A 27,215-nucleotide genomic window follows, 5' to 3' on the forward strand; every position below is an offset into this window, starting at 1 on the left:
ACTCCTCTCCTCCTTTACTCCACCGCTCCCTCTCTCCATCTGTCCCTCATCCCTCCATCCCCTGTCAGTGCCTCCTCGTAGCGATGAAGCTCATTAGCGGGCTGTCTCCGTCAGGTGGATGCAGAGGGGGGGTCCTCCCGCCTGTTTATATTTAGATACTGGGATACTGCAGGTATAATGTGGTGATTTTTAATGAGTTGTGGAGCCGAGGCTGGATGCTGTCAGTCTCACACAGAGAGGAGGGAGAGAGACGCAGAGAAGTAACCACCCAGTGTAGTGTTAATGCTGTCGTTAGGTTTTCGTGTCATTTTCTCCATCTGACTCAACTCCGTCCTCATAATTGAATTAGACAGTCTGGCTGTTTTTTTTCTCTAGTAACACCTGTCAGGGTTCTGGTTGTCCTCTGTGTGAGTCATCTTTTTCAGTGTATGAATGTGTTTGGAAAACAATCTCTGGAAATATTATCTGGCAGCACAAACGGCTCACGAGGACAGAGTTGTCTGATTTGGTTTATTGATGCTGTTAAGCTGCTAATAATAGCAATCTCACTACAAATACAGTTGTAGAAGCTTTGGAAAAAATAGGATGATGTAATTTCTTTTGCTTTCAATATGAAGTGAGAACAACAGTTTGAACTGGGTGTCAGTTTTCTTGCTATTAGTGGAATTGTCTTCCTCATTCTGATATGTGTGTGTCGTGGATATTAAGTGAAACTCCTAAGAAAATATCTTTGGAAAAGGGGTATTGTCTGACCTTCAGTTTAATCTGAATGTAATATAAATGGTTTATCAGGGCCTAACGGTATGTTTCAGTACTTGCAGCCATTCACCAGCTTTTCGTTTGGCAAATGAGTTATAAAATCATTTCCAATTGAAGTGACTGTGGTTTTCTATAATTATGTCATTAATTTTAGGAATGGCATTCTGATTACAAGAAAAACAAATTTTGCTTCTCTAACTCTTTCTCAGAAAACGCACAAAGTTAAAATTATTACTTGAAACAAATAGAGAAATATGCAACTGTCAATTTGCCTGATAAGTTAAAGAGAAAGTTCAACATCATCAACCAGAACAGTAACAGTACAACCATCCCTAAAACCTATTATTATGGACCCAATGCGTGCTGTCATTAGCTTGTACCCGTCACATACACGCATTGAGGTCAGAGGCGGTTAAGGGTAGGGCAAAGACATCATGGTTTGGGCAAGTGCTAGTCAATCTTGTATATTCTATGAAATTAAAGTGGCAAATTTACGAGAGAAAAAGTCAGATGATGTGGTATGAAGAGAAATACAGCTCACAGAGGGAGTAAGACGTGGAGGATGGATGGGTTAAAGACTGGACTTGGGTTCGAGTTCTGTGTGTCGATATTGGTTATTTTCAAACTAAGTTGACTTATTATTTTTCAGTTTTTAGGGATATATAAAGCTGCTGAATATACACTGTGTACATAAACTTAGGCAGAGTAGGTGAATAGACCTGCTCATTTCACCATTTTATGTCAACGTTGCAACGACATCCAGGAGTATAGTTGGTTATTAGTACCCACACTGGCTATTTACACCTTGGGCACAAATGGACGCCTGGTTGCTAATGGCATCTGCCAAAGCAAAAACACATGTTTTCCTCTTACCTGTATAGCTATTTATCAATCTAGATTGCTTTGGTTTGAGTTGACATTTGCTGAGCAGTCTTTGGTCACACATATTGGTGTGACCAGAAGCTGGTCAGCTTCTGTCCGGCTTCATGTCCGGCTGGTGTCCAACCTAGCTGAACCATCAAAGACAAGCAAGAACTGGGTCAGGACCATCTAAAGCCACCTTCAACCAACTAGAACCAGCTACCAGCATAAGCTGGTTTTTAGCTGTTTTGTTTTCAGCAGGGTGGAGGGTGGCTACCGTGTTTTCACAGTAATGGGATACTGTTACCAGCAGCAATTGCTAAATGATTTGCGCCACTAGCTAGCTCCCACCCAACCTGGGTGGTGTACAGTGCAGAGGATTGGCAACAGGCACCATATTTCTGCATACTAAATGGCTAGCTAATATATTTGGGTTTTGCACTGTTAGTCAAATATGACAAGACATTTGAGGATCGAAAATTAGGCTGCTGGTAATGATAATAGGCATATTTTTACTATTTTCTGATACGTTATAGTCCAACAGGTAACCAAGAAAATAGTCGTTAGTTGGAGTCCTATTTGAAAATACAGTGAACATTGTTGGACGTTTTCTTGGATTGGCTTTATTTGGTGCATCCTCCGAAGCATGATGCATGCAATTGAGTGCGCTCTGACTGATTTTTTTCTTCAGAAAGTTTCTTCCAGAGTGCATCGTCCAAAGAGAATTATGAATGACTTTGTTACATGATCTCATCATACCCAAATAATGTCTGGCAGATGTTCTTAAATGAGTCTACATTAAGTGATGAGAAGAGAGAGAAATGTTCCTTTTTCTTCCATCTCTCCCCTGAGTGCTCCAAGCAGAACCAACTCAATCTTACAAATGATGAGTTCCTGTGCTACATGTGATAGTGGCCTCATTTTGTCAGGAAGAATGTCACAATTTAATGACTTGAAATCGCCCAAAGTATTAATTATGATGTTTTTTTTCCTCTCCTCAGAGCATAGTGGCCAAGTACGGCTCTCAGTTTCGAGGAAACTCTCAGCACGACGCCCTCGAGTTCCTCTTATGGCTTTTGGACAGAGTTCATGAAGATGCTAATCCCAGCCCCAACAACAACACTAACAGCAGCAGCAACAGCAGCAGCAGCAAGACCAAAGCCAATGCCAAGGTGAGTCCGCATCATTAACTAGCTGCCACAGGCGCTGCACTTATCTTCATGTTGAGAGCTGTAGTTGCTTGTTTCCTGATCACATGTATTCTTTTGTTAATCTCTCTCTGCCTCACACACACAAACACAGAGAGCTCCCATGTCTTTCTATAACTTACCCTGTGCACAAGCATTTTTTGCTGATTTTCTTGGCTTTTCTTGATGACTTGACAAACTATAATTAATTAATGAGCTCATCAGACAGATTGGGTGAGTAAAACTCAAAATATAAGGCAGTAAGTTCTTTGGCTACCCTCTGGAACTAATGTTGGTTTACTGCTTAGATTGTCATGCAAATATAATTGTTTAAACTTTTGTCATTATGAACATGCTACACACGGTAAGCTTAAGATGGAGAGAATCTCATGCTAGAGATAGCGTCAAATTTTCACCGATTTATGCATTGAGTTCATTTTACTAAAACCACAAGAACCAAAGAACACAGTAATACCAGCAAAGAGCAAAGAGAGCAAGGGAGATGCAAAACAGAGGTTTGAATGGACAAAACTGATTGTATTTGCCATCTTTGCTGAGCAACAATTTTGTGTGAAAGGATATAAAAGCCCATCCCTTATAGATGCCTGTCCCAGATGTCTACATCTAAATAATAATATAAGCCTGTTATGTTCAGTGGTTTAAGTAAATAATAGCCTGGGTTTTTTATTGAATTTTAGCAGTGATGAAATAGGATAAATGTATTGCATTATGCTTAAAAGAAGAGTCATAAATAGCAGCATTACCAGAGCAATAACCCACTTGGACAGTACTAAATCATCTGAGGGTTTTGGCTTTAAGATAACCATTGCAACTCACTTTTTGCTAAGTATTTTTCTGCTCAGTTTTGGCATGTATGAAGAGCTTGTTTCTTGTCAGTTAGTGTTTGCAAACTTACTTGCCAACAAAAAGTGAAAATAGAAAACCAACTGGATATTTTTGTGAGTCTGTGACTGAAGGGCAGGCTGAGGTCATAGTGAGTTTACCCACATCAGCAGTTTGTAGAGTTTGATTTGCAGGGTGGATAATTGATCTGTTGATCTGGTAAGAGCTGATTTGCAGATGGAGTGCAAGCAACTTTGAGCCCCCAACAGTAAAGTTTCACTGTTACTGTGCCTGCTGTTCTGCTGCTCCATCTGTGCTCAGAGTACGCCCTGTGCTGCGAGAGTGTGGTGCAGTGAATAACCAAACAGTGCGTACATTGCAATAGCGCTCCTAATGAATGGTCCAGGTCCAAAAATATAAAATAACTCGTGGCGGCAGAGGTTTCTATTGTGGCATGCTGCCATGAATAAATCAATGTTTGGGAAACCCTACTCTCGTTTGGCGTTTTGCCTTGCTGTATTTGCATCTGTTTTTCGGTGCTGAGTCTCTTGCATGCCTGCTGGTACCTGGTTGCTACCTTTTTATAAAAGCCGACCTCACTTGAGCACTGACGGAGTACATGCCCAAAAACAATCTGAGCACAGAAAATATAACATACGAAAATACAGGCAGACGGCTGAGTCTCTGCACAACAATACACTTCCATACACTTCTAGTGGGTCATAAGTGATTTGGAGGAATGACTACTTTTGGAAAATGCCGCATAGTATATCTTCGAGTTATACTATCCCCCACCTATGTACACATACAAGATGGAGCCAAATCAGTACTGACTGTCATTCCTGCTTCTCATTCAATGTAAGCAGGTCACAGATGCAAAATGACTGCATCTGTCAGTTGTCCCAGACATTCCAGTTACCTCCACCATGTTTGATTTTCTGTGTGAAATATAGAAAGATGACCTCTAGAGAGCTTAGATCAGCTAAAGCCATTAGGGTCGTGGAAAAATGACGAGGAAGGTTTGATTCTCTTTTGGCCAAATCTTTCCGTCCTCTCCTTTTCCCATGTTGAGTTTTCTGTCTGTCTTTGACTTCACAGCACAAATGATTTCACAGGCAGCAAAGACAAAAATCTGCTGCTCCATCTGGCACGTTCCCTTTGCACGAAAAGCCGTCACATTTGTTTTTGTCGACAGCAGAGTGCCATCGTGATCCAAGCTCAGGTGCAGAATCATGTTGCATGTAACACTGAGGCCATTGTTTAATTGGATCAGTGCTTTGGTTTGGGATACAGTTCTATGATGTGCTTCAAAATAATGCCCACCTTGTTATCTAAAGCCCGCTGTGGCAGATGCCATCATTGATCCACTCTATGGCCATCCTGCTTTGAAATGGCGACAACGGCACGACTTTGTTTGTTGAATTTTAGTCAAAGAAATTCACTCGTGTTCACAAAAGAATTTTCAGATGGACTCGTGTCTTTTCAAAACCAGTAAACCCCACAGATCCCAGAATGGAGCTCCAAGTGGAGCTGGTTCTGTGAAGAGTCATTGGTGCAGCGCTCTGAGTGCCGCTGGGATTCTTCCACCCGCACTTCAGTTGAAACCCACTGAGCCTTGGTCTGCAATGAAACTTTGTTTGCAGTGACTTTTTTGCCGGTAGATGTAAAAGGAGAAGGTGATGAAGTGGCAGGCAAAATTACCGTCAACCCAGTTGCCAGGAAAAATGCTGCCGTTGTATGTTTTTGTGAACCACTGATACGTTATTATGTATTGGACACCTTGAAGCTTTATGCTTTAGGAACACTGAAACAATTTTTGGGGCACAATCCTCATAGCAAACCCAGGGAGGAGTCACCAAGGAGTCTTGGTCAGAAAAACAACAGCTTTTCATGAAAAATGAAACAGAGAAGGGTTGCTATAAAGCACCCATGTTTGGTGCTTTAAAAGCTGTGGGAAACACAGCACTATACCCGCTGGAAAAACATACACAGCTTAGAGATTAGACTGGGTCCAAAAAATCAGGCCCAACCCTCCATGAACCCACACAGTTTCTGTCCAAGCCCAACCAGAGCCTGACTCACAGCAGCAATTAAAACTAAAAACCTGAATTTGTCCTGTAAAAAAAGGCCCAGAGTATATTACATTTTATGTAGGCTATTATAAAATATTTTTTTTCCAATATTAAAACATGTATTACAAGGCAGAGTGTTTCGTAGCACCACTCTTCCTTCTGCTCGTCTTTCATCACATGCATGACAGGTTAAGCAGAGCAACCTGCGTCCCTCGGTGCCTCCAGTACGCACAGTGATGGTGATGCAGCGCGTAGATGTTGATCACCACTTTCCACTGCATGTTAAGCACATCTCCATCACATGCACTTTCGCCTGCACTCTCTCGCTCTCTCTCCACCCTCTCTCTCACTCTTTCCCTCTTGATTCAGTCCATTTAAACTCCTGACAAAGTGCCATTTAAGCATGAGACAGTTCACATCCGTTTCATTAAAAAAAATGAAATGAATAAACGTTAATTTGGCAAGAACCGACCCGATATAAGCCTGGGGAATAGTGAGAAATTACAGCCCGGCCCAGTGCGGCTCGGGTGGGTTGGTTTCCAGCAGAGATTCAAAGCAGAGATTCAAAACTCTTAACATGGCGTCCCTAAAAGACAACAGCTTTTAATGGCACTATTGCTGCTGGAAAAACAGAGGGATCCCTAAAAAAACAGCCATGTTTGGTGCCTGAAAAGATGCTGACAACATCAATGACTCATTAAAAACCACCCTGTTTAGCTGTTTTTTGGTACCTTATTTGGCAGCTTGGCCCAGGTGCCACGCCATCTATCATCCTCTCCACTCATTGAGAAAATCAGCGCATATACTACGTATGAATAAAACATGCAAAATCGAGGTTTGAGGAAAATGTACAGCGCCAACATTTTCCTCTGGTGACTGGGCTGGCACCCCGTATCTGTCTCAGTGTTGTTGTCTTTAATGTGGAACGTTCACCTCACAACCTTGCACTTGGAAAGGGGCCAGGACTGGACGTGATGTGGTGAGAGGAAATGAAGGGCATCATGACTGAGTTGATGACTTCTTATCATGAGTACACTTGCCAGCCAAAGTCAGTAAAATTTATCTTTGCTGTCTAAATTTGTTGGATTGAACGGAAGTGCTCTTGTGTGAGATTTCTCTGAAATGTGCGTCACTGTTTCAAAGAGACAGAAATAAGTACACATTAATACAACAGCAAAAGATAACAGGAGCCTTTTCTAGTCCTGTTCTTGCAGTTTGTTCCTGCTGTTTGCTGTTTATTCTCTCTGACTGCATGTCAATCAGAAGGTTTTAAACAGACCCCTGACTGGGTACACTGGTTCTACACGACACAACAGCATCTAAATATCTGTTTTTTGCTGCCTAAATGGTTGATAATTATTCCAATTTTAAGCTGGAACCTGAAGTGTAAGAACTGTAGCCAACTGTAGTGGCTTAGAGAAAAATAATACACACAATTTGCCCTATTTCTTTATTATTATCTCATGTAGTCTCTGACTCGACACAGCATTGAAAATGGGTAAGGTGAAGCGTCGTTTTCTTGTTTATTTATATTTATTGTAGTTTTTTTTTGCTTTCACAAATCATCATCGGCAGATACACGACTCTGCCGGCTCTTGGCAGAAAAAAGTGACTCTAGAAATCATAAAATAGACCATATTATAATTATATCACTGCATTATGGTCTATTAATTGCTTCAGTGTATTTTATCATGTGCCAAGTGACATTGGTCTCTATTTATGATTATGATCTAACTAGCATCTAAGGAGTTCTAAGTACTTTTTTAAAGTTTCTTTGACATTTTAATTAACCCCTTGGTACCTGGAGCAACATCACATTTCTCATGCTGCTTTCAGATTCCTTTCACGAGTTTTTCAACTTTGAACCAGGGGCAGATTGGTGGGATTTCTTTCAAAATGATAGGGAAAAAAAAGGCAATGAGCAACTTGGTAAGAAATGTCCCACAAATGGCAAGAAATGAGTAGATTTCGTGAATTATTTTTAAAATCGCTAGTGAAAAATGTTGAAGAAAGTTGGGGAAATACTATATTTACAATTACAATAATTCTATGTTTAAAATTAAATTACAGAATTGTGATATTTTTAAAGCCCTTTTTTCCAAGTCTTGTTTGCCTTGTTTTTATTTATTTATTATTTTAACTTTCTCACTTTCTGTCTTTCTTTTTTTTTTTAAACTAGTAAAGTAATTTTCTTTTACCTTTTACTAATTTCTGGGTTATTTCCTCTTTCGTTGCATATTGCGTTCTTCCCATGTTTTTGAGAGAAATCCTGCCAAATTACTCAAGTTACAAAGGATTAATCTCTGGCTTCTAAACTTATTTATTCTGTATACTATACAGTATGTAATTTAATGCATAATTGTTCGTGTGTGTGTGTGTGTGTGTGAGCGCAATACGACATTTAATTCTGGATGAGAAGACCATCCCCCTCTTTGACAAACCCCTTGTGATCAATTACGTTTGTTAAGTATCATCCTGTTTCTCCCAGTCGACCTGGAGTTTGGCTGACGACCTCCAGTCCTGTCGGTAAATAAATACTATTATGAGCTGAACTGTCGCCGCGCTGCCACCCAGTGCCTGCCCAGCTCCCCACTCTCTGACAGCAGCGCTAATAGAGGCAGCCTTTATGCCACATAAACAGCTTACGGCCGCGGCTCTCATTAGGCTGCCAGTGAATCATGGTATCATAAAGCCGGCTTTCCTCCGCCGCTGCTGTGAGGCACAGAAGAAGAAAATCACTGGCTTTTTCACACCAGGAGGGAACATGTCCGATTGTCTAAAAATGAAATGCTCGTCCTCCTTCCCGTAAATTGATTTCATTCATGCAGCACACAGTAGTACGCTCATGCTTTTACTGCTGATGTAATGTGAAAACCTTGGAACTCCGGAGATTACACGTTCCTCTGTTGATTTGTCTACGAAAAGTCGACAAAAACAGCAGGATAACGTAAACACACATAAACTACTGCACATTTACACACTTAAACTGGCAAGAGCTTTACTTCAGTAATAAATCAGAGAATTACATTAGATGACACTGAATACACTTCCTCTCTCCTGTGCTTCCATCTTGAGTCACCAGTGAAATGATTCCATTTTGGTGATCTTAGATCAAAGGTCAAGGTCACGGTGACCTTTTCTGTCTCACCCTTGTGAGCGTGATATCTTATATTATCTTGAGGGAATTTCTTAAATGTTTTGTTTAAACATCCACTTGGATGAATTGATTCGAATTTGGAGGTCAAAGGTCAAGGTCACGCCAACCTCACAAAACTCATTTTTGGTCATGACCTAAGAATACACTCGCTGATTATGATGACATTCCAGACAAATATTTAATAAGATAAAAGGATAAAGCAATCATATTTTATATCCAAAAGGTCATATTCACTGTGACATCATAATGTTCTGCAGAAACACTTTTTGGCCAATTATTCAGCGTCATAACTCAGGAGCAGAAGGGGAGACATTTGGTCAGATACTGAATCGGTGACACTAATATTAAAACAGTGCTTATTGTATCTATCTTCTCTTCTGTAATTCATTTTTTATGGATCAAATGCATCAAGGAGTGTTTTTTCTTTTTTTACTGCTTAACCAAATATACCAATATATACCTTTGCCAGTGATGATTCAATATGAGAACGCTGTAAATGGTAAGATGTTAAATAAGCAGAAAAAGAAGACTGTACTTCCATCGAACCTTTACAAGTTAGACGAGTATTGAAGTCCCATGACAGCGCAGAAGGACTGACAGACAGGGTGGAGTGGTGGCTGACTTGAGCAGTTAAAGGAGAGGGTGGCAGGAAAGTGACTTTGATTGCGTTGTCTGTCATCGGAGCCTGGGAAACAGGCATCGAGCATAAAACAGGCCATGCTGAGCTGACAGAAACTTAACAGTGTCAACAGTGTCTCTGTCAATTTCACAGACATAAAGCGAATAGCACCTTGGCCCGCAGTTCATCCTCACTGTACTCCGGACCACACACATCAGAATTGTTCTTAATGCAAAGTGTTTTTGTATTGATTCAACAAAGGTGAAATTTCGTATGTGTAACATTTTTTACACAGCTACAACAAACCAGCACATTTTGATGTTCATTTATGTAATCTGTTCAGGACATTGTTATTAAACCGTGTTTGATAGCATGTCATTTTCCATGTCGGCCTTTTTGCTTTCTGAACATACTGATTGTTTGCTTAAGTTTACTTTAACAACGAGTCTGCTAAAAAATTTGTGTAACCCCCTTTGGTGAGCAGCTCTTTATATTGTTAGTAACCACATTTTTGTCTGTACACCCGTGCTTTACCTGTATCTTTGTCACATTTCTGACAGCCTCTCGACGCTGTGACAATTTTTTGGCCTCATTATTATTCCCGTCATGACTTATTCTCTTGAGGCGTGTTGAAATTCTCAGGGAACAAGTTTAATGAGTTCCTTCTAAAACAAGTACATTTTCATGGTTGTGTTTCACTATTTTACCCTGATCACGACTTTCCGTTGATTGTCAGCGAAACAATAAAAACATATGTTGTTTGCTGTAGTTTTCTGGTGAAGACAGATGTGCATCTTTAACCCACTGACATATTTTAGGGTTGTGAACATAGTTGGACCAACTTCAGCACAAATGATTGAATGCTGTGAGGTGGACTTATTTAACAACAGAAGACCCATGACCTCAAAAGCATATTATTTTCTTGCATAGCTTTACGCATTATAAAGTCGGTAAAGGTGCTATATAAATACTGTGAAAGTATCAAAGCGCTCAATCTATAGAGAAATTCACACGGTCTGTATTCAGAAATTGCACCTTTAAACGAGCTGTCAGGACTTCTGTTAAGTTGTGATGGCACAAATCAGTATATTAAGGTAGAAACTGGCACGTCAATGCCGTTACAGTCATTTCCTGGCTGCAATGATGATGCAGAGACACCAAGAGTGCATATGTGGAACACCTGTAAAAATGGACTTATCAGAGAATAATGGACTTTTTCGGTAAGGGGTTCATAAAGAGACAGGTGCTTTAAACGGATCATTTCAGACAGAGGGTGTATACAGGTATATTCAGGCAGACAGTGTGAGAAAAATGATGCTTTTTTAAAAAATATTTAAGCATGTGAGCATGTTTTCGCAGAAACCCCAAAAACAAGTACGAACATGAAAATGAGCATTATATGGCACCTTTATGGTTATTATCGCGCAATTTAGTGTATATTAGGGCAAATGAATCATTTTCATTGATGTTTAATTTGTCGAATTTATTTTCTCGATTAGTTGTTTGCACTATAGAAGTTTAAATCTTTAACAGTGTTTACCAAAGCTCAAAATGGTGCTCTTAAAAGTCTGGCTTTGTCCACAACCCAAATATATATGTAGATAGTCAGAAAATACTCATTTCAAAGATGCTGGAATCAGAGAATTTTTACTCTTTTTTCTGAAAAAAACTACTCAAAGCAAATTGATGATCACATTAGTTGGTTATTAATTAAATAGTTGAAAACTAATTGAGTAATTGTTTCAACTCCACTGTATGGGCTACCTTTACAAAGAAGACATTGTTTGTGCAGCACACCTGCTGTACGAGCAGTATGACCAGTCTGGCAGCTTCCCCCAAGTCACATTACGTAACACAAGACTGTGAACACACACGACGGCAGCTCAGTAATGTTAATCCTCCTTCCAACGGGACCTCACTAAACTCGCTTGGTTTCTCTCTCGACTCACTGGCACCACATTAGCAGCATTCCTTACCGGCTAACAGAGGCAACCGAACCCACAGTGAAATCACAGCTTTTTGCACAATAACTTCCTAAATCATCACTATTTTCTCACCATCATCCATACACAAACAGTGTGACAATGCTTACAAGAAAAACATTGTGGTTTTGTTAAGCAAGTGGTGAAAAGATAATATTAATGTCATCTGCATTGGCTTACTGGTGCTTTTGTCTTCCAGCAAGTGTTAGAAAAGAGGGGGGAATAGTTTAAGTTATAAGTTATAAGTGAGCTTTTTCTTGACCTGGTGTTGCAACTGCATATGAGAAGATGAGACATTAAAGGTCATAATCAATCAGAAACAGCATATTTAATTTCTTCACTGAAGCCCCACAAGCTCTAAAATATAAGCAAAATTGGCAAAAGTATCCTGATAATGTCTAGTAAGGGTGGAAAAAAATGGTTCAAACCAACAAACTCAAGCTTGGCGTTATCAGAGAGCAGCATAAATTTCCCAGTGTTCACTGAGTGAGCACATAGAGCGCAGTTTCATTTTGCCTCAGGCCCTCAATGAGTGGGCTCTAGAGTGAGTGCATTTAAAACCTCATCCATCTCACCCTATGGACAGTAGTGGGACATGAGGTTTGCCAATGCAACACCCGTGCCAAAGTATTATGTATGCATTATTCCATTTTAAATGTCGATAGTGGTTGGCCTTTGCGCCCCTGGAGGGCTGACTGCGGAGGGAGGGAGAGGGAAAAATATAATCCCCTGGCGCCCGAGCAAACTGCGTAGACTTTTTAAGCGGGTCAGTGGATGCGGTAAAGCGAATGAGACCCTTTTATCGACAGGGACAGAAATAGTGAGTTTGATTGCTCTCCATGTGATTTTGGCTCATGTTCTCCAGGGGAGGGGTGGAGGACAAATGTCGATGAATGAGATGAATCAGCTGACAAAGGTACGGTGACAGGGAGAGGTTGATTGGTCCTTGATTTGGTGTCTCCTGTCTCCGTGTCAGTCATCAGGGCATGCATCACTGCTCTGATATCACATCCTCTGTCTCAGTTTCAGTCATTGTCATCATTGCGTTTTATGTAAAAATAAAACATCTGTGGCCCAGCTTCTTCTCACAAAAACTGTGAAAAAATCTAGAGAATACTGTTGACAAGTTGCCCTTTACAGTGACTATAGAACTATGAAGAGGTGTTATGGCACAAGCATAAAAAAACCTCTTAAATATCTGTAAAACTGCTTTGGTAATTCATTGCTGCTGCAGAATGACAGTAACACACAAGCCGAAAAAAATGCGAACGCTCCATGAATATTTCAAGTTCGATAAGTAATTAAATAAGTGAGTGTTTTCCCAGAGAGTATAGTTGTTGAGAGAGTTGCGAAGCAGTTTTTAATATTTTACACATAAATCAGATCATTTATCAGATTTTAAAAACAGCTTTGAACTCATTCAGAAGTTAGAACTTGCAAACAAACTTTCTTTTACAGACACTGCACAGTGAATCTTAAGTAGTATTGATAATGGACCTATGGACCTCTCTTTGAGCTGAGTCTTTAATAAAGTTTTGAATAAATGAATGAATTATTACCAGACCAACTGATGTCACAATCAAACTATAGATTATTTGTGTCTTTTGCTGAAGATCGATTTTACTCTTCTTCATTTCAACACCAATAATAAATGCTTCCATATGTAAAGAGACTTTTATGAATGAAAGTGAACCTGAAACCCTTTATTGTTATGGTGGTAGAAAGAGGATGTGGGTGTGAAGCATACACACACTGTAGTGTTTTGTGGTTGACAGCACCCACAGGTGTGCGGTTTTTGGCCTAGATAGATAGTCACACCGCAAAGTTACATTCGCTATTCAAAAATAGGTGTGGCCTGAAGCTGGGTGACGTAATGAGTTCTTGCAGGGCCAGCAGGTGAACTGCTGTAACAGGCAAGTTAACCGTTGATAGCTGGCCCAGCTGGGCTAGTACAAGAGTTATTGAAGAAGGAAAGTGAAGCACTCTCAACTAACAAGCTTGCTTAGACTGAATTTTGTGGCATGTTTGCCTAAAAATTGAAACAGCAAATCAACTCTCAGCTAACTTTCCATTTTTTATATGTATTTCTTGCCTCTGTGCCCTTGTGTATCAGTCTGTGGCGCCTTTCTAAATTTGGAGCTTTTGGTGGGTCCGTTAACCCAGCGCAGGCAGAACTGTTCTATTTTCTTTCCATTCAGAAGCAGTTTTTTGGAGTTTTCAGTTACAGAAGTTGCGGTTATCGATCATTGGATCTTTCAGAGCTGAGATCGGATCGATGGATGAGCGGAGCAGCTGTTAGATTCAGAGCAATGAACAGCCAAGTTTCACTTTCACTGCCCTCGGTGCTCTTCTGCTCCATCTGTGCCCAGAGTACACTCTGTGGTCCAGGATTGTGGAGTAGGAATAACTGAACGGTTCAGCCTGGCAGCAGATGTATTTATTGTGGTTAGACACCACAAATAAATGAATGGGTGGAAAACCCTGCCATGCTAGCTTGCTCTACTTTGGACTCTCTGTCTCTCTGTCCCTTGAGAGGTCAGTGATGTCAAGACAGCATGCTATTTATAAAAATGTGTGTGTCAAAGTTCCACAGTGATGAACAACCATTTGCATAGATTAATTTTGCCTCCTTGAAATTTCCTCATCATAAATCTGGTGTGTCCAGGCCTTAATGCTCCTGATCTGACTGAAATAATATGAACCATTGTTCCTCTTTTATGTTGTTAACAGCTGAATACTGAAGAACGTGCTGTAACCCCATAAGATGACGTCAAAGACGACGTCACAGAAGTTGTCAAACTAGCTGAGAACAGGCAGAAAAGTATTCATGGTGCGTCCCAGAGGCTAAAAGTAAATAAAAATGACTGAGGGAAAAAGTGACGACCAGACACCATTCTCTGCCCTCCCGCTGGTGTTTGTGTCACATCCAGGTGAAGTTGTTCTGTTATGAGGCCTTCAGTTGCCGCCCAGTCGTCCACATCCGTCACCGCTCGGCTCCCTTTTCTCCTCCTGCTCTCAACACATCAAAGCAGCGTAACCCCCCGCCACAGCCACCGCCCTGCACTCGGCCGGCAACCCGATTTTAACTGCAAGTGACATTTCTGAGATGCCACAAATTCTTCCTGACAGAGAGGGAGGGCGAGGCTTCATGAAAGAGACATCCTGTAGTTTTTTTATTTGGTGTCAAGTCTTTCTTTTTGATGTGTTTCTCAAAGAGGGTTACTGTTGCAGAAAACGGGGGAAATGTTTGATGTTGGAAAAGAAAATCTTAAAACGCGTTGTCGCTGCGATGGCTTCTGTTGAGGCCTTCACAACGCTGACGCTCATTTCAGCACTTATTACATGACTCACAATGTCAATTTTAGGAGTGATTCAGAGAGTTTTTATATTTTATCAGTGTCTGGACAGAGTGGACGGGGTCAGCTAATCCCCCTGTGCTATCCTTCCCTTTCTAATAGGATTTACACAGGAGGGGGGGAGAAAGAAACTTTTCGGAAATCTTTCTCAACATATATTTATATATTTCTGCCTTCACTTTCTTGCCATGGCTTCATCCATAATTCACTTAGGCCTGTTCAAGTGTCTTTTTTAAGCCTCTTTCTTGACGTAATGTCTCGATCTATCAGCAAGTGAGGGTTGAATGACTGAGTAGGTCTTCTCATCCCCTGTCACTCCCCCTCTCCTGCAACTGTTCTGCAAAGACGAATTTGGATTCTTTAGCGGGGTTAGTGCTGCCACTGCGTACTGAGATGAAACAAAGTTGTTGACTTTGCCTTTTTCTTTGCCCTGCGAATGAAGTAGCCCAGCTCTTTGGTATTCCGTTGTGTCCGCCCTGAATGGATGCCATGTACACCCTGCCTATACGCTTGAGAAACTTGGAAATTGAGACACCCATGCCACTGTTTAACCTTGATTTTAAGTCTCCAAACTTCTTGTCTCTTCTCTCATTGTCCTGCCCGTTTGGAAAATCCATTGAAGCAAATTAAAAGAAAGGCACAGAGGTAAAAGATAGTGACAGAGAGTACGAGGCAGGGCGAAGGAGGGTTGGGCGTCTTTCGGTATGCTAGTGTGCAGCCAGTTTTCTCCTCCAGTATCTCACTTAGTGTAGTGTGAGTAACGTTGGTTACAATGCAACATGAGAACAAGGGGAAGTACCCAGAAAAAGGCAAGGAAGGAGGAGAAGCCAGAAGACAGTATTATATTCATTTCTGAGTAGTAATGACAGGAAAATTATAAGATCCTGCAGAGACATAAAGCCAGAGAAGCCTGTATTTGAAGGTTTCTAAGTACACTTATGTATGTGTAAGTGTGTTTGAACATCTTTGTCATTTCCAAATGGGTGTTTTCTGAGGCATCAGGGGGCGACAGTTGTAATTTGCGAATTTCTGCCTCAAGCTCCTCACAGCCGGACTACAACTGAAGTTCAGTTTTTGCAGCAGATGTAGGTATGGAAGCCAAGTCCAAAACGTTTTAACCAATAAAAACCAAGCTCTGCTGATTTAGTGCTAACCAGTTCAACATTGTGCCACCCTTATTAGAATTTCCAGCAGTGAAAAACTTCAGCATTCAAGCATTATTATACAATTGCTCATCCAGTCAGGGCAGAACTGGAAATGATTTATTGTCTAGGTCTTTATCAAAAGCTCATTTAGATCTAGAACGCATAAACACACACAAAACTACTTTGACTTTGATTACACTTTGCCTGAAGAGTTCCAGCCTCCTTAATCATAACACTGGTCTGACTCTTGCTGTTCCCAAAATACACATATGAGGTTCAGTATCAGCTCAAAGTATTCCATCTCTGGCTTTAGAGTGACTTGAATTGAATCGAAACCACCACACAGTTGAAAAAAAAAAAAACCTCATCTTCAGTGAGAGTGGTGTTGATTGTCATGTGAATGACTGTGCACATTCTGGATAGACCTGTTTGGCCCTGCAGGAAAAAATCACAGAAATCATGCATGGCATTTCTGTGCAGAGAACCTCAGAAACATAACCAGAGCGGCCAGATTTTTGCGAGCAGAAGGATCGGAAATAGAGACCCCCCCACCCGGTCATTGAGCAGCCATACAGAGGAGCTCTGTGGCTGAAATGCCATGCTGCGGGAGGTTATGAAATATTAAATGTGTCCTCTCAGGGGGCAAAACAGTTGCATAGAAAGAGAGAGACGCAGAGGGGATCCATAAGTGGTAGCAGCAACATTAGCGGCGATTGATTCTTGCTCAGGAGACCCTACTGACCACCTCCGGTCCTCTGCACTTCCTTTCACGTCCTACTGGTGTCCTCTCTGTGTGTGCGTTCATGTGTGACAGCTGATGGAAGAGTTTCCTAGGATGCGCTTTTAAAGCCCTCTCTTGCATGTTTGACAAGTGCAGACAGAGATGCCCTCACTTGCTCTCTCTTTCTTCCATCTTAGCTGCCCATTTTACCAAGCAGTGATCCTCTTTTAGGTCAGGAGTGTGTCTTTTTATTCTCCTTTTTCTCCTTACTTCTTCCAGCTCATCCACCAGCACACACACACACACACACACACACACACACACACACACACACACGCATACATACACACGCATGCATGCAGTTGACAGGAGTACAGTAACTCAATGTGGACATCACAGACACTGCCACCAACAAGCAGGTGGACAGTCAGTGTAAAAGGCTTTTAATGGATCGTACTACGTAAATGAAATATTCAGGACATTTCTCTGGAAACATTTAATTAAATACATTAATGTTTCAAAGGATGTCCTTCTTTAAATAGTTCAAGAACATCTGAAAGATAAACTTCTGTCTATGCCGAGAGAGAGAGAGAGAGAGAGAGAGAGAGAGAGAGAGAGGGAATGAAAATGAAAGTCAGACTGAAAGGAAAGTGGAGAAAGAGTGGAGGAGAGTTGGTAGAGAGTTTCCTCTAATGAAGATTAGGGTGAATTGAGGACTACAGGAAGTTAATGGAAGTTAGACTATAAATGCTGCAGAATTCAGCTCTCAACACTCTGAGCATAAAAAATGAGCCTTTTCAGAAAGACCCTCTGCACAAATGTTGAAATTAATGACCTTCACTTTCCATGATTTTATATCCTTTTTATTAGGACTGTATATAAAGAGGTGAAAGTAAATGTCTTGGCTGTCTTGTCCTCCAGAGCTTGGGTTTTAGCCTCCTGGATTTGGGACACTTTGGTTTCTGACTGGATGTCTGTTTTTGGAATGAGGTGCCAGACAAGCTGTGGTTAGAGGCTTGAACTAACGTTATGGACATAAACTTGAAACAACATTTTCTCTCCATCTCTTGAATACGTTGCCATTATCGACAGGTTTCTTCTTTGGTTCACTGTTAGACACTATCTTAAGCCTCTTGCAAACTGTGAGATATTTTGCAGGCTTAAAAGTTACAAGCTACACTCTGTGACATGGATCTTAATAAACTCAAGTTTCAGGTATGCAGACTGTGCAATGATATCACCTACTAAATCACAGACTACGACCTACGTCCATTTGCGCCAATATACAAGAACAAAACTTTGTTGGTGTGCGTCATCTATCTATACCGCTGTAGTGGTATGAGTAAAATGTTAACAGATACAGTCCTCGCTATAGTGGCATTTATGTGTTTCAAAATAAGTCTGAAGAAGAGGAGGAGGAAAATATAGATGTGGTCGTAGTTAGGAAAAGAGGCCAACTTTGGATGCTTGTTTTCCAACAAGAGCTCAAAGTAAATATTAATATCTACTGGTGTTTAGCAGTGTTGCGCTGATCCGTTTCATACTGCATTTCTATTGTTTGGTTAGCAGCTGTAGGTCATAACAGCAGACTCAAAATGCCATGCTCATCCTAAATTTCTGACACTGTCAAATTTTATCCCAGCCTGTCTTTGACCGCAAGACCATAACAACTGCCGTCCTCTCACTGTGTGATGTAGGACCAGTGTTTTAGAGCCAGGACCAAAGATATCACCATGTTTCTTTCAAGTCAGTCATCTTCTGTCTGGGACAGCCTAAAATCACACAGCGTATACTGGGCTTAAGACTGTCTTTCTGATAAGTTGTCTTCTTTCGTTTCTTGGTTGCTTTGCAGTGTTGGCAGTTGATGCCAATGGTGGAACAGCAACCTTCTTCGCAGGATTCTCCACCATTGAATCAGAATTTCACAGCGAGGACATGAACTCGCACCTGCATTCAACGAACAGCCAATAGAAACACTCTCTCTGATTGGCCAAAGTCTACCACCACAGCCTAGATCTTCTAAAGCCTGAAAACAGAGACAGGAGGTGCTAAAGTCTAGAGTTCTCTCAGACCACTTGAATTGCAATATACTCAAAGATTTTATGACATGGCGTCATATCAGATTCAGTGATGCCAAAATAAAACTTCCTACCCAAGCTTTAAGGGCCCTGGGCAAGAACATCACTTTCAGTCTTTAAGACACACATTTGGACAACAATGGAGCTTGATGGCACAGATGAATCAACTTTATCTGGCTGTAGATAAAAAGACGATAAACGATGGCGAAATCAAAGTGGTTTTGGTTTTTTTCAATTGAAATAGAATGACCTTTAATATAATCAAATCTATTTTATCATCCTTTTAAGACTTGAAGCAATTTGTACTTGAAACTGAAGGACACTTGTAAAGTTTTTATTCTGTCATATAATTATATGGTGTTGCCATTCTATATTTTTACAATAGTTTGGGGACAAAAGGTCATCCATGAAGACATTTGGTTCATCTGGTTTTTGTGCACTAACACATTACATGTTTTAAGCCCCAGAGTTAGTTATTTCCTGAACAGCAGCCCATATTCATCTGCTTTGTTATAATCCCTGTTGGCTAGGGAGTTTACTCAGCAGGTTTTATGATAAAAATACTGTAGATTGATGGAAAGGTGTAAAATTAGCTCCGTGGACTCAGGTATGAGATCTCACATGTAGTTTCTGTGGTAATTAATGTGATGATAAAGACACCAGGTGGCTATTAGTCACTGACGTTGTCACCTTAGAGGAAGTGTGACAGGCTGTCAGGAAAATAACCTGCCTGCAATCCTCTTGAGGGATTTCTTTAATATTTTTCACACTCATTATCGTGATCAGTGTTTGGTGTTAAGAACCGGTCCTGTCGGTGAAACTAGAGGATGTTGTGGACAGGCTTTTTGTTTGTCTTATTCAAGTAAACAGAGTGTGTCCTGCAGGTACATTGTTCAGTGTAACTTCCACCACACCCACCTTCACGAGCTCCTTATATGGTCGTGCCTTCCTGAAGCTGGCGGGCCTGAGGAACATGACTGGTAGCTGCAATGCTGTCTGACCTGTTCCTGTCACCTGGGCTCCATTGTTCATCATTGTCATCAGTGACCTGAACTGAAAATAAATATGTATATCTCAAGTTCTTTAGTTTCACATTTAGTCATAAAATCCAGTGAACAATGATTATAAAAAAACATTGATTAAAAAAAGCTGGTAAAAGGCAAATACAGGGTTTTTTGTTTGCATCTTTCCTTAAGTACATTTCTATTTGGAAATGAAGCAATGATTGTGATAGATTATTTCCCACTTAAAAGAAAATTCAGATATTTAGTCTTCAGCTTGCTATTTGCAGTGTGACACTTTAGATTGTGGTCGAGTCTGCGTGGGTGTATTTGTGTTTTCCCTCGGTTTTAGCGAGGCTTAAGTGTTAATGTGCCAGTGTGGCAGATTTCGCAGAAGGATAAAGGGTTTAAAAAACAGACACAGACCTTGTGTGGCTCGAAACAGAAGCCTTTTAAACAGTAAAGCAGCATTATTACTATCTCAAAAGTCTCTGTGTACAATGCATGTATTCTAAAGTGGTATTAAAAAAAAGGCATAAACAAAACAACAAAAAAAACTCCTCAGAGGGAACCACTAAAGCCTTAATAGTCTCTGTGACAAAAACAGGGAGACTTTTCATTCCTTGTTCATTTCTGGTCATTTTTGTAACAGTTCTTTTCTCAGTGCTTAGAGGAAAATATTCTTGTTTATTTAATATGGTCATATTTGTTATTATTTCTGTTTTTGCATGTCAGATAAGGATTGCAATATAATGCATGCTGGTAGACTGCAGCTCATTGCAGTCAACAGCAATTTAAGATCAAATTGGATACATTTGTCATATCAGTATATACCGTGTATACAAGAAAATAATCAAAGTAATATTGTTTTTCAATAATATCGTTAGTATTGAGATGGCAAGGTAACAACAACATGGCTTAAAACAGTGCTCACTCCAGGTTTTATTGGCCTGATTTGAAGTTTGTCTGTAAATCAAACTGACCTGATTTCTAATCACCAGAATAAGTGACACAGGATACGTTACATTTGTGAGTTTTAATGTAGTGGATACCTCTCAAATTTACATTTCAACAGCGCTGTGGTTAATGTGTGAATAAATGGGACTGGAGTGGCGTGACATGTTTGTCATAGCATGCCCCACATAGTAGGGGCTGACCTATAATGGTTTTTCAGGGCTGATACTGATACTGATTATTAGTAGTTAATGAGACTGATAAACAATATTTGGGACCAAAATACCAAAATACCTTTCTGTCAAGACTTAGAATTTTGAAATATAACAAACTCTAACACTAAACTTTGTTTAAATACCTTTGTCAAATGTTTAATTGAGACTGAAACGTTAAACATCATATACAGCAAGTACCTAGCAACTTTTTTTTCAATTATAAATTTACATTCATGTAAGTTCATCCCATGCTAACACTTTCTTTGCACATTTTAAATAACTCGTTTTATCAGCGATCATTAAATTAAAATGCTGATACAGATACGAGGCAAAATACCAAATATCTGCCCCAAATGTCGGCCAGGCTGATAATCTGTTGACCCCTACCGCACAGTGTGTCCATTACAATCAACAGAAGCTGTTATGCTGACCAAGGACTACACTGACCATGCACTGGCATTGTGTAGCTCTTCCCAAATGGCTGGTGGCCACTGGCAGTGCTGGGTCTGTGTAATGGCAGCAACAGAAAGTTTGTGGCTCTAGCAGGGAGTCAGCTGTCCGGTCTCCTGGAGATGGGGTTTGCACTGGCTGAAATTTTGTTTCTGTGGCCGCTGATAGGGTTTCCATCTCCAGAGCTGTTGCATGCTATCCTACCAGTGAGGTGGTCTGTAGCGCTGGGGAGTGATGTGGAGGACACACTGTGATTTGAGGCTATTGCTTATGTTTGTGAGCACAAAAACGAGTGCAATCTGTTTAAAAATGGTAAAAACGAATACCTCAATGTAGCAGAGGCAATGCAGTGCAACAGAGAAACCTTGTGGGTGTTTTTTTAATTTCACATCAACATAAATCAATCAAATCAATGCATCCTGTAGTTGAAATGATCCAGTGAATTAATTCAGTACCAGTTAATATAGCCCACGCTTCCAAACCTCGCATAACTAACTGCATTATGACTTGGCAAAACTCGATAGGCACACAGTGAAGCTGGCAGCTACCACACGCTGCAAACAGAGTCTGTGTAGCAGGTATAAAAACCTGCTCCATGACCACATGACGCATTTGTTTGACCAAAAACAAAAAAACACTTGGTGGTGTTTAGGAAAAGATCATGTTTGGGCTTACCCCTCTGACTGTGGTACTTAGACACCAGAGGTATACTTTTTGTCAAACCTCATAAGGGCTCACTGGTGATTTGTTTTACCAGCTTTTATTTTACTTGTAATTTGTGCTTACTGACCACATACCATTGCTTCCTGTTCCTCTTTTAAGTAGTTTTCTTTAAAAGAACCAATGTATTTGGGTCCAGGGGAATCCCAATCAAAAACATCCAATTCTACTTATGCAGTTTTAGTACATGAAATTATATATTGAGTTAATGTTTGCCATGGCTCCTATTTTAAAGTACCACACACTATCAGGGAGGTTTGCTTACTCATCCAGTTCAGGTTTTTCTGAAGGCAGCAAATACAGATACAGCAGACACAGAAATCTTCATATGCTTCATCAGTGACCCCAAATATTGCTCTTCACCACATTAATGTAATGTTCAAAGTCAGAGATACATATGCTTATTTCAGAATAAAATGTTCAATTGATCAATTAGAGCAAAACTTCACTTCCTGGTTTTGATATCCAGCACTCGACTGGAAAATCTACACAAAAAAGTGTTGCCTTTGCTCCCAAACATAGACAGAAAGTTAGCAAATGTTTACATAGCATAGCATTAACTAAATCACCTGTTTTAACTTCCTGTTGCGTATGCTGTTCATAGTTCTATGTAACTACCATTCATTTTACATTAGTTTTAATTTATGTTTATTTGTACACAATTAAAAACTGTATGAGTCCAGTTTAATTTAAAGAAAAAAAAGTGTCAGGAGAGGTCAAGTGGCCAGAAGCTTATACAAACGGACCCCCTCTCACCTTCAAAACGACAAACAAAAACAAAGATTAAACAACAAAAAACAAATAAATACAAACCCCACAGTTAACATTTTAGTGTCAAATACAAAAAAGATAAATGACGTACATAGAGCAAAATACAAAATGTAAAGGAAAAAAAGGAAATCTTTTCATATACACATACACCCATCCAGAAATAATTATACATCTTGAATTAAATGCAATTCATTTTAAATGAAAGACGATGAGGTCTTGACAACATGTACTGTATCATTTCATGTGTGGCCATGTTTTGTTATGTAAAATGGAAGGTGATGCTGATCGACCTGTCTAGTATTATGTGAATGAATCTGTGAATTAAATATAAAGAAAATGTAAAAGGATGACAACAGGGAAGACAGTTAAAACATGTATTTATATAAAAAAACACCCATATCTGTTCAATATTTGTGTCATACACCGAGAGAATATTCAGTTTCCTGAAAAGTGGAACAGAGGCCTCATTAGAGGATGAGGGAGTTGGCAATCTTAAAAACTGTTTTTGCAAGTTTATGAAGATTGGAGGGGTGTGTATTTGCCCAAACAATATTACCATGAATCAAATAGGGAAAATCCCAGAATGATATCAAGTTAATAAACAAGAAACATTTACAAAACAAATTGAAAAATCTAATTTTGAAGTACATAAATCCAAACTTTGTTTTGACAGGTCTGCATGTACATATAGAAGTTTGAATGACTGTGGGTTTATTTGAATGACTTTAAATTGGGGTCAAAATGTGCAAAGTTGGTTTCAGCATATAAATTCAAAAATCATGTTTACGTGCAGTGGTAATGTATCAGTGGTTTGCAGAAATGTACGATGCCAACATTTTCTCCCGGTGACCAGACTGTGATTCCTTCACTGAAGTGCATTGTGAGTCATGGGGGATTTTCAGTGGAGCAAAAGTTTATGAGGACATTAACCAGTCTGAGTGATCACATTTCAGTTTAAAGTTCTCAGCTTGTCCTCTGGTGCGAGATCTTTTCCTGTCTTTCCCAGAATGCCAAGTACAAATCAACAATGCTGCTTCTTTTCACTCAGGACCAGAGGGTCTGGCACCGGCCACCTCAAAGCTCAACTCCTCTCAAAGCGAGTGCAAACACCCTTACAGCGCCCATCCTCTTTAGAGACTAATGAATTCTCTCCCCTTCATCTCGATAAGTCACGTCAACTCGTTTATTTCACTAAATCAATATTTGTGCTGTGTGCAGAGAGACACACGGAGGAACAGAGAGAGAGAGAGATGGCTCTGGTGTCTGCTGCCAAGCCAGATTTGGCTGTCAGAGCTGTGCCAGGAGCTCTTGTCTGAGGCTGCTTATTTTTTGTTCTACCTTTGTTTTGGGCCGACTGGCATCTCCATAGTAACAGCCAGAGAGTGGCAGGTCTGGCTGCGCTCGGCGCCGCGTGAAATGGAGTGGGTACATGCAGTGCTCTTCAGATAGGGATAGGCCTGAGATCAGAGGAAAGTAACAGTGAAGCTATTTGCGTTTGGTCTTCATAACGAGTGCAATAAATGAATATCAATGAATAAAAAAAAAAGCTTTGTCAAAAGAAAGCACATGCTGACTTGGACACATTTTTTGGCGCCGTTAGGGTCAGAGATAATGCGCCAAGCGGAGCGTTTGGACAGGGGAAGTGACAGTGGAGACGGGGTTAGGACGGAGCAGATGAGTAGAGGATGAGAGGTGGAAGAAGGGGGGGGTTAAAATGCCTGTGGCTTCCTACGTTATCTCCCAGACTGCCTTGTTACCGTAAGCCAGCTTTGAATAGGCTGAATTAGCGGCAGCCGTCCGGAGCTGAAAGAATTGGGGTGAGTCAGCCGCTTTACTGCGCGGACAGCGTTTTTTTCATTCCTCCCCTTCCCTGGATCGCTGCGTGCCCCCCCTCTCTCAGTCAGTCTGTATGTCGCTCAGACAGGGTCCCTCATCGCTCTCTCTCTCTTTCTCCCCTCCTGTCTTTCTTCTATCCTCCATTGTAAGCTTTGAAGTAAAATACCGTGAGCCAAAGTCCTGTCTGACCTCTGTGTTTGGTGCATCAGTTTCAAAAGTTTTGGTTTGTTTTTTTTGCATCGAATGTAAGAATATATTGCTTTTCTCTGCTGTATCTAGCGCTGGGATTTGAATCAATACTGCTTTTGATGCCTGTAATTCTGTACTGGTACCCAGCAGTTCCTTTTTTGGGTACTTTACTTTTTTTTTTTAGTAACAAAAATGTAATTTTTGAACAAGCTGCAGGGATGATGTAGTAGACTGAAACACAATTTTACACCTCTGCTCTTTTCTAATCACACATACAGTAGAGCTTATCTTTTGTGCGTGTTTGTGTGTGTGTGTTTGCTGTTCATAAAATTATACAGATAGAAGAGAATAAAGGACTTTTTTGTCATCATATGCGCAAACGAACAATGAAATTGCAGAGCAACTTGGCAAATAGAACAGATGCTTAAACTATCGTGGCAGATTGGTGCTGAAGTGATAGTTGTGGCTCGCCGGGAAGCCAGCGCAGCCCGGAGTGACTGATGCATTGGCCGACAGAGCTCTGTGGTCGCTTTCTGGCTTCTTGGCTGAAGTTGAGCTCCCTTGAGCTCTTCGGCTGGCTTCCAAGCTTCTGGGCACTTTGTGGCACTTCTGCCTCTTGTCTAAACTTGGCCTTCTCTCTAATATGTGCTCTCAGGTATTAAAATTTGGCAATGTTTGATTTAGGTCCTTAAGATCCTGGGACTGAAACCTTTCGATGGTTGCAGAGGTCAGAGCTAAAAGGCGTAGACGGGCAGCCTTTGTTAATTATTCCCGTAATCTCTTAAAAAGCCTGCCTGAAGATCTTAGGGGGTCTAAATCTGTTGAAACCTTCAGACAAAATCTTAAGACACATCTTTTTACCATCACTTTCTCCTGAAATGTGTTTTTAACTGATAGTTGTTTCATCTTGTCTAAGCCCTCAGTTTCAAATGATTTTTATCGTATTTTCTGTATTTCTTTCACGTCCAATTTTTTCATATTTTTTTTCTATCACAGATGTTTTATGTGCTTTTATGTTCAGCACTTTGTGTTGCATATTATGCATAAATGAAGTTGTTATTATTAGGGTCCGTACATAGTGCTTTTTTAAAAAAATGTGTCAATTGCCAGCTGTTTTTTAGCTGAGCTGAGCTGAGTTTTAAAGCTATAGTGATGCTATGGGTGTCATTGGAAACTAGAAGACCTCATGAATCCAGTGTCACTTTGTCAAGCTAGCCTCCCAGTAAGGGGGTAAATAATGCTCCAAATTTAGGGTAACTTTTGGCAATAGAAAAATGGCATGGTAATTTCACAGGGTCCCTTGACCTCTGACCTCCAGACATTGAATGAAAATGGATTCTATGGGTAACCATGATTCTCCCTTTGATAGACATGCTCACTTTATGCTACAAGGTGAGGTTTATTCTGTCTTTTTCTGTCATTTGATTCGTAATCAAGTCAATCTCTTAAGAATTGCTTGGACTTAAAATAATTCATAATAATTGAACACATGCAATTAAAAAATGCAATCAAGTGCGATTTAGGAAATGAATAGTTTAACAGCCCTATTATGAATGTAAATGGGTACTTGGTTGTAGAAACATCACTCTGGCTGTATTCTTCAAAGTACAGAGTTTGGTACCCAACCCTAGTTGTAATATCGTATATAGAATATATTTGTTTTTTCAAGTGTTTATATATATATTAAAACAGTCTGAGTAGTATTTGTACAAGAACTGTAGTAAATTTCCCTCCATCTAACTTTTAAGTTTCACTGGCTCTCGAGCTGTTGCTCAAACTACAGGATGTACTTTTTTATTTTCATATTGCCCGCCACTCATGCCATTACTGTGGACACAGAGCTTAGAAGTGAATCAAGAGACAAATCCGCCCCTCTCAGCCACAGTCCTTTTCTCTGTTTTCTCTGGTCATGTAGCACCAATGTCAAAAGTGCTTACGTCTTTCTGCTTCATGTTTCTAAAGTTTTATGTTAAGACCCCATTAATAATGGTAAAATACTTCTTTATAATTAAAATGATACCTTGCAGCTATAAGTATATTGTTACTTTTTGACGTGGTGTGATGTGGCGAAAATGATGAAAGCGCTCAGTGTCTTTTTACAGTGGTGATTATGGGACTTAGATAATCAGGCTCAGCTCTGTCAGAGTTGACTCAGGCATTAGTCTAAGCTGTACTTTGTCGGCCTTGGCTGTACTTGGGCATTGTCCTTTATTCTAATTTATTTTGCCTTTGTTGATCTGTCCTTCGTGTTTCTCCAGTCTCTCTTGTCCTCCATCTTGTCTTGTTGACCTCATTCAGC

The 27,215-nt window shown here is 40.3% G+C and overlaps 1 protein-coding gene across 1 annotated transcript in view; it reads left to right on the top strand.

Moving 5' to 3' along the window:
- The window catches only part of usp43a (ubiquitin specific peptidase 43a), a 155,030-nt gene that overhangs the window by 10,911 nt on the left and 116,904 nt on the right, over positions 1-27,215 (top strand). The window contains exon 2 of the mRNA XM_042485616.1: positions 2,622-2,792. Coding sequence (XP_042341550.1) covers positions 2,622-2,792 — 171 coding nt within the window. The remainder of the gene's footprint in view (positions 1-2,621; positions 2,793-27,215) is intronic.

This window comes from Plectropomus leopardus, chromosome 4 (genome assembly GCF_008729295.1).
Source record: "Plectropomus leopardus isolate mb chromosome 4, YSFRI_Pleo_2.0, whole genome shotgun sequence".
NCBI classification, from domain to species: domain Eukaryota; kingdom Metazoa; phylum Chordata; class Actinopteri; order Perciformes; family Serranidae; genus Plectropomus; species Plectropomus leopardus.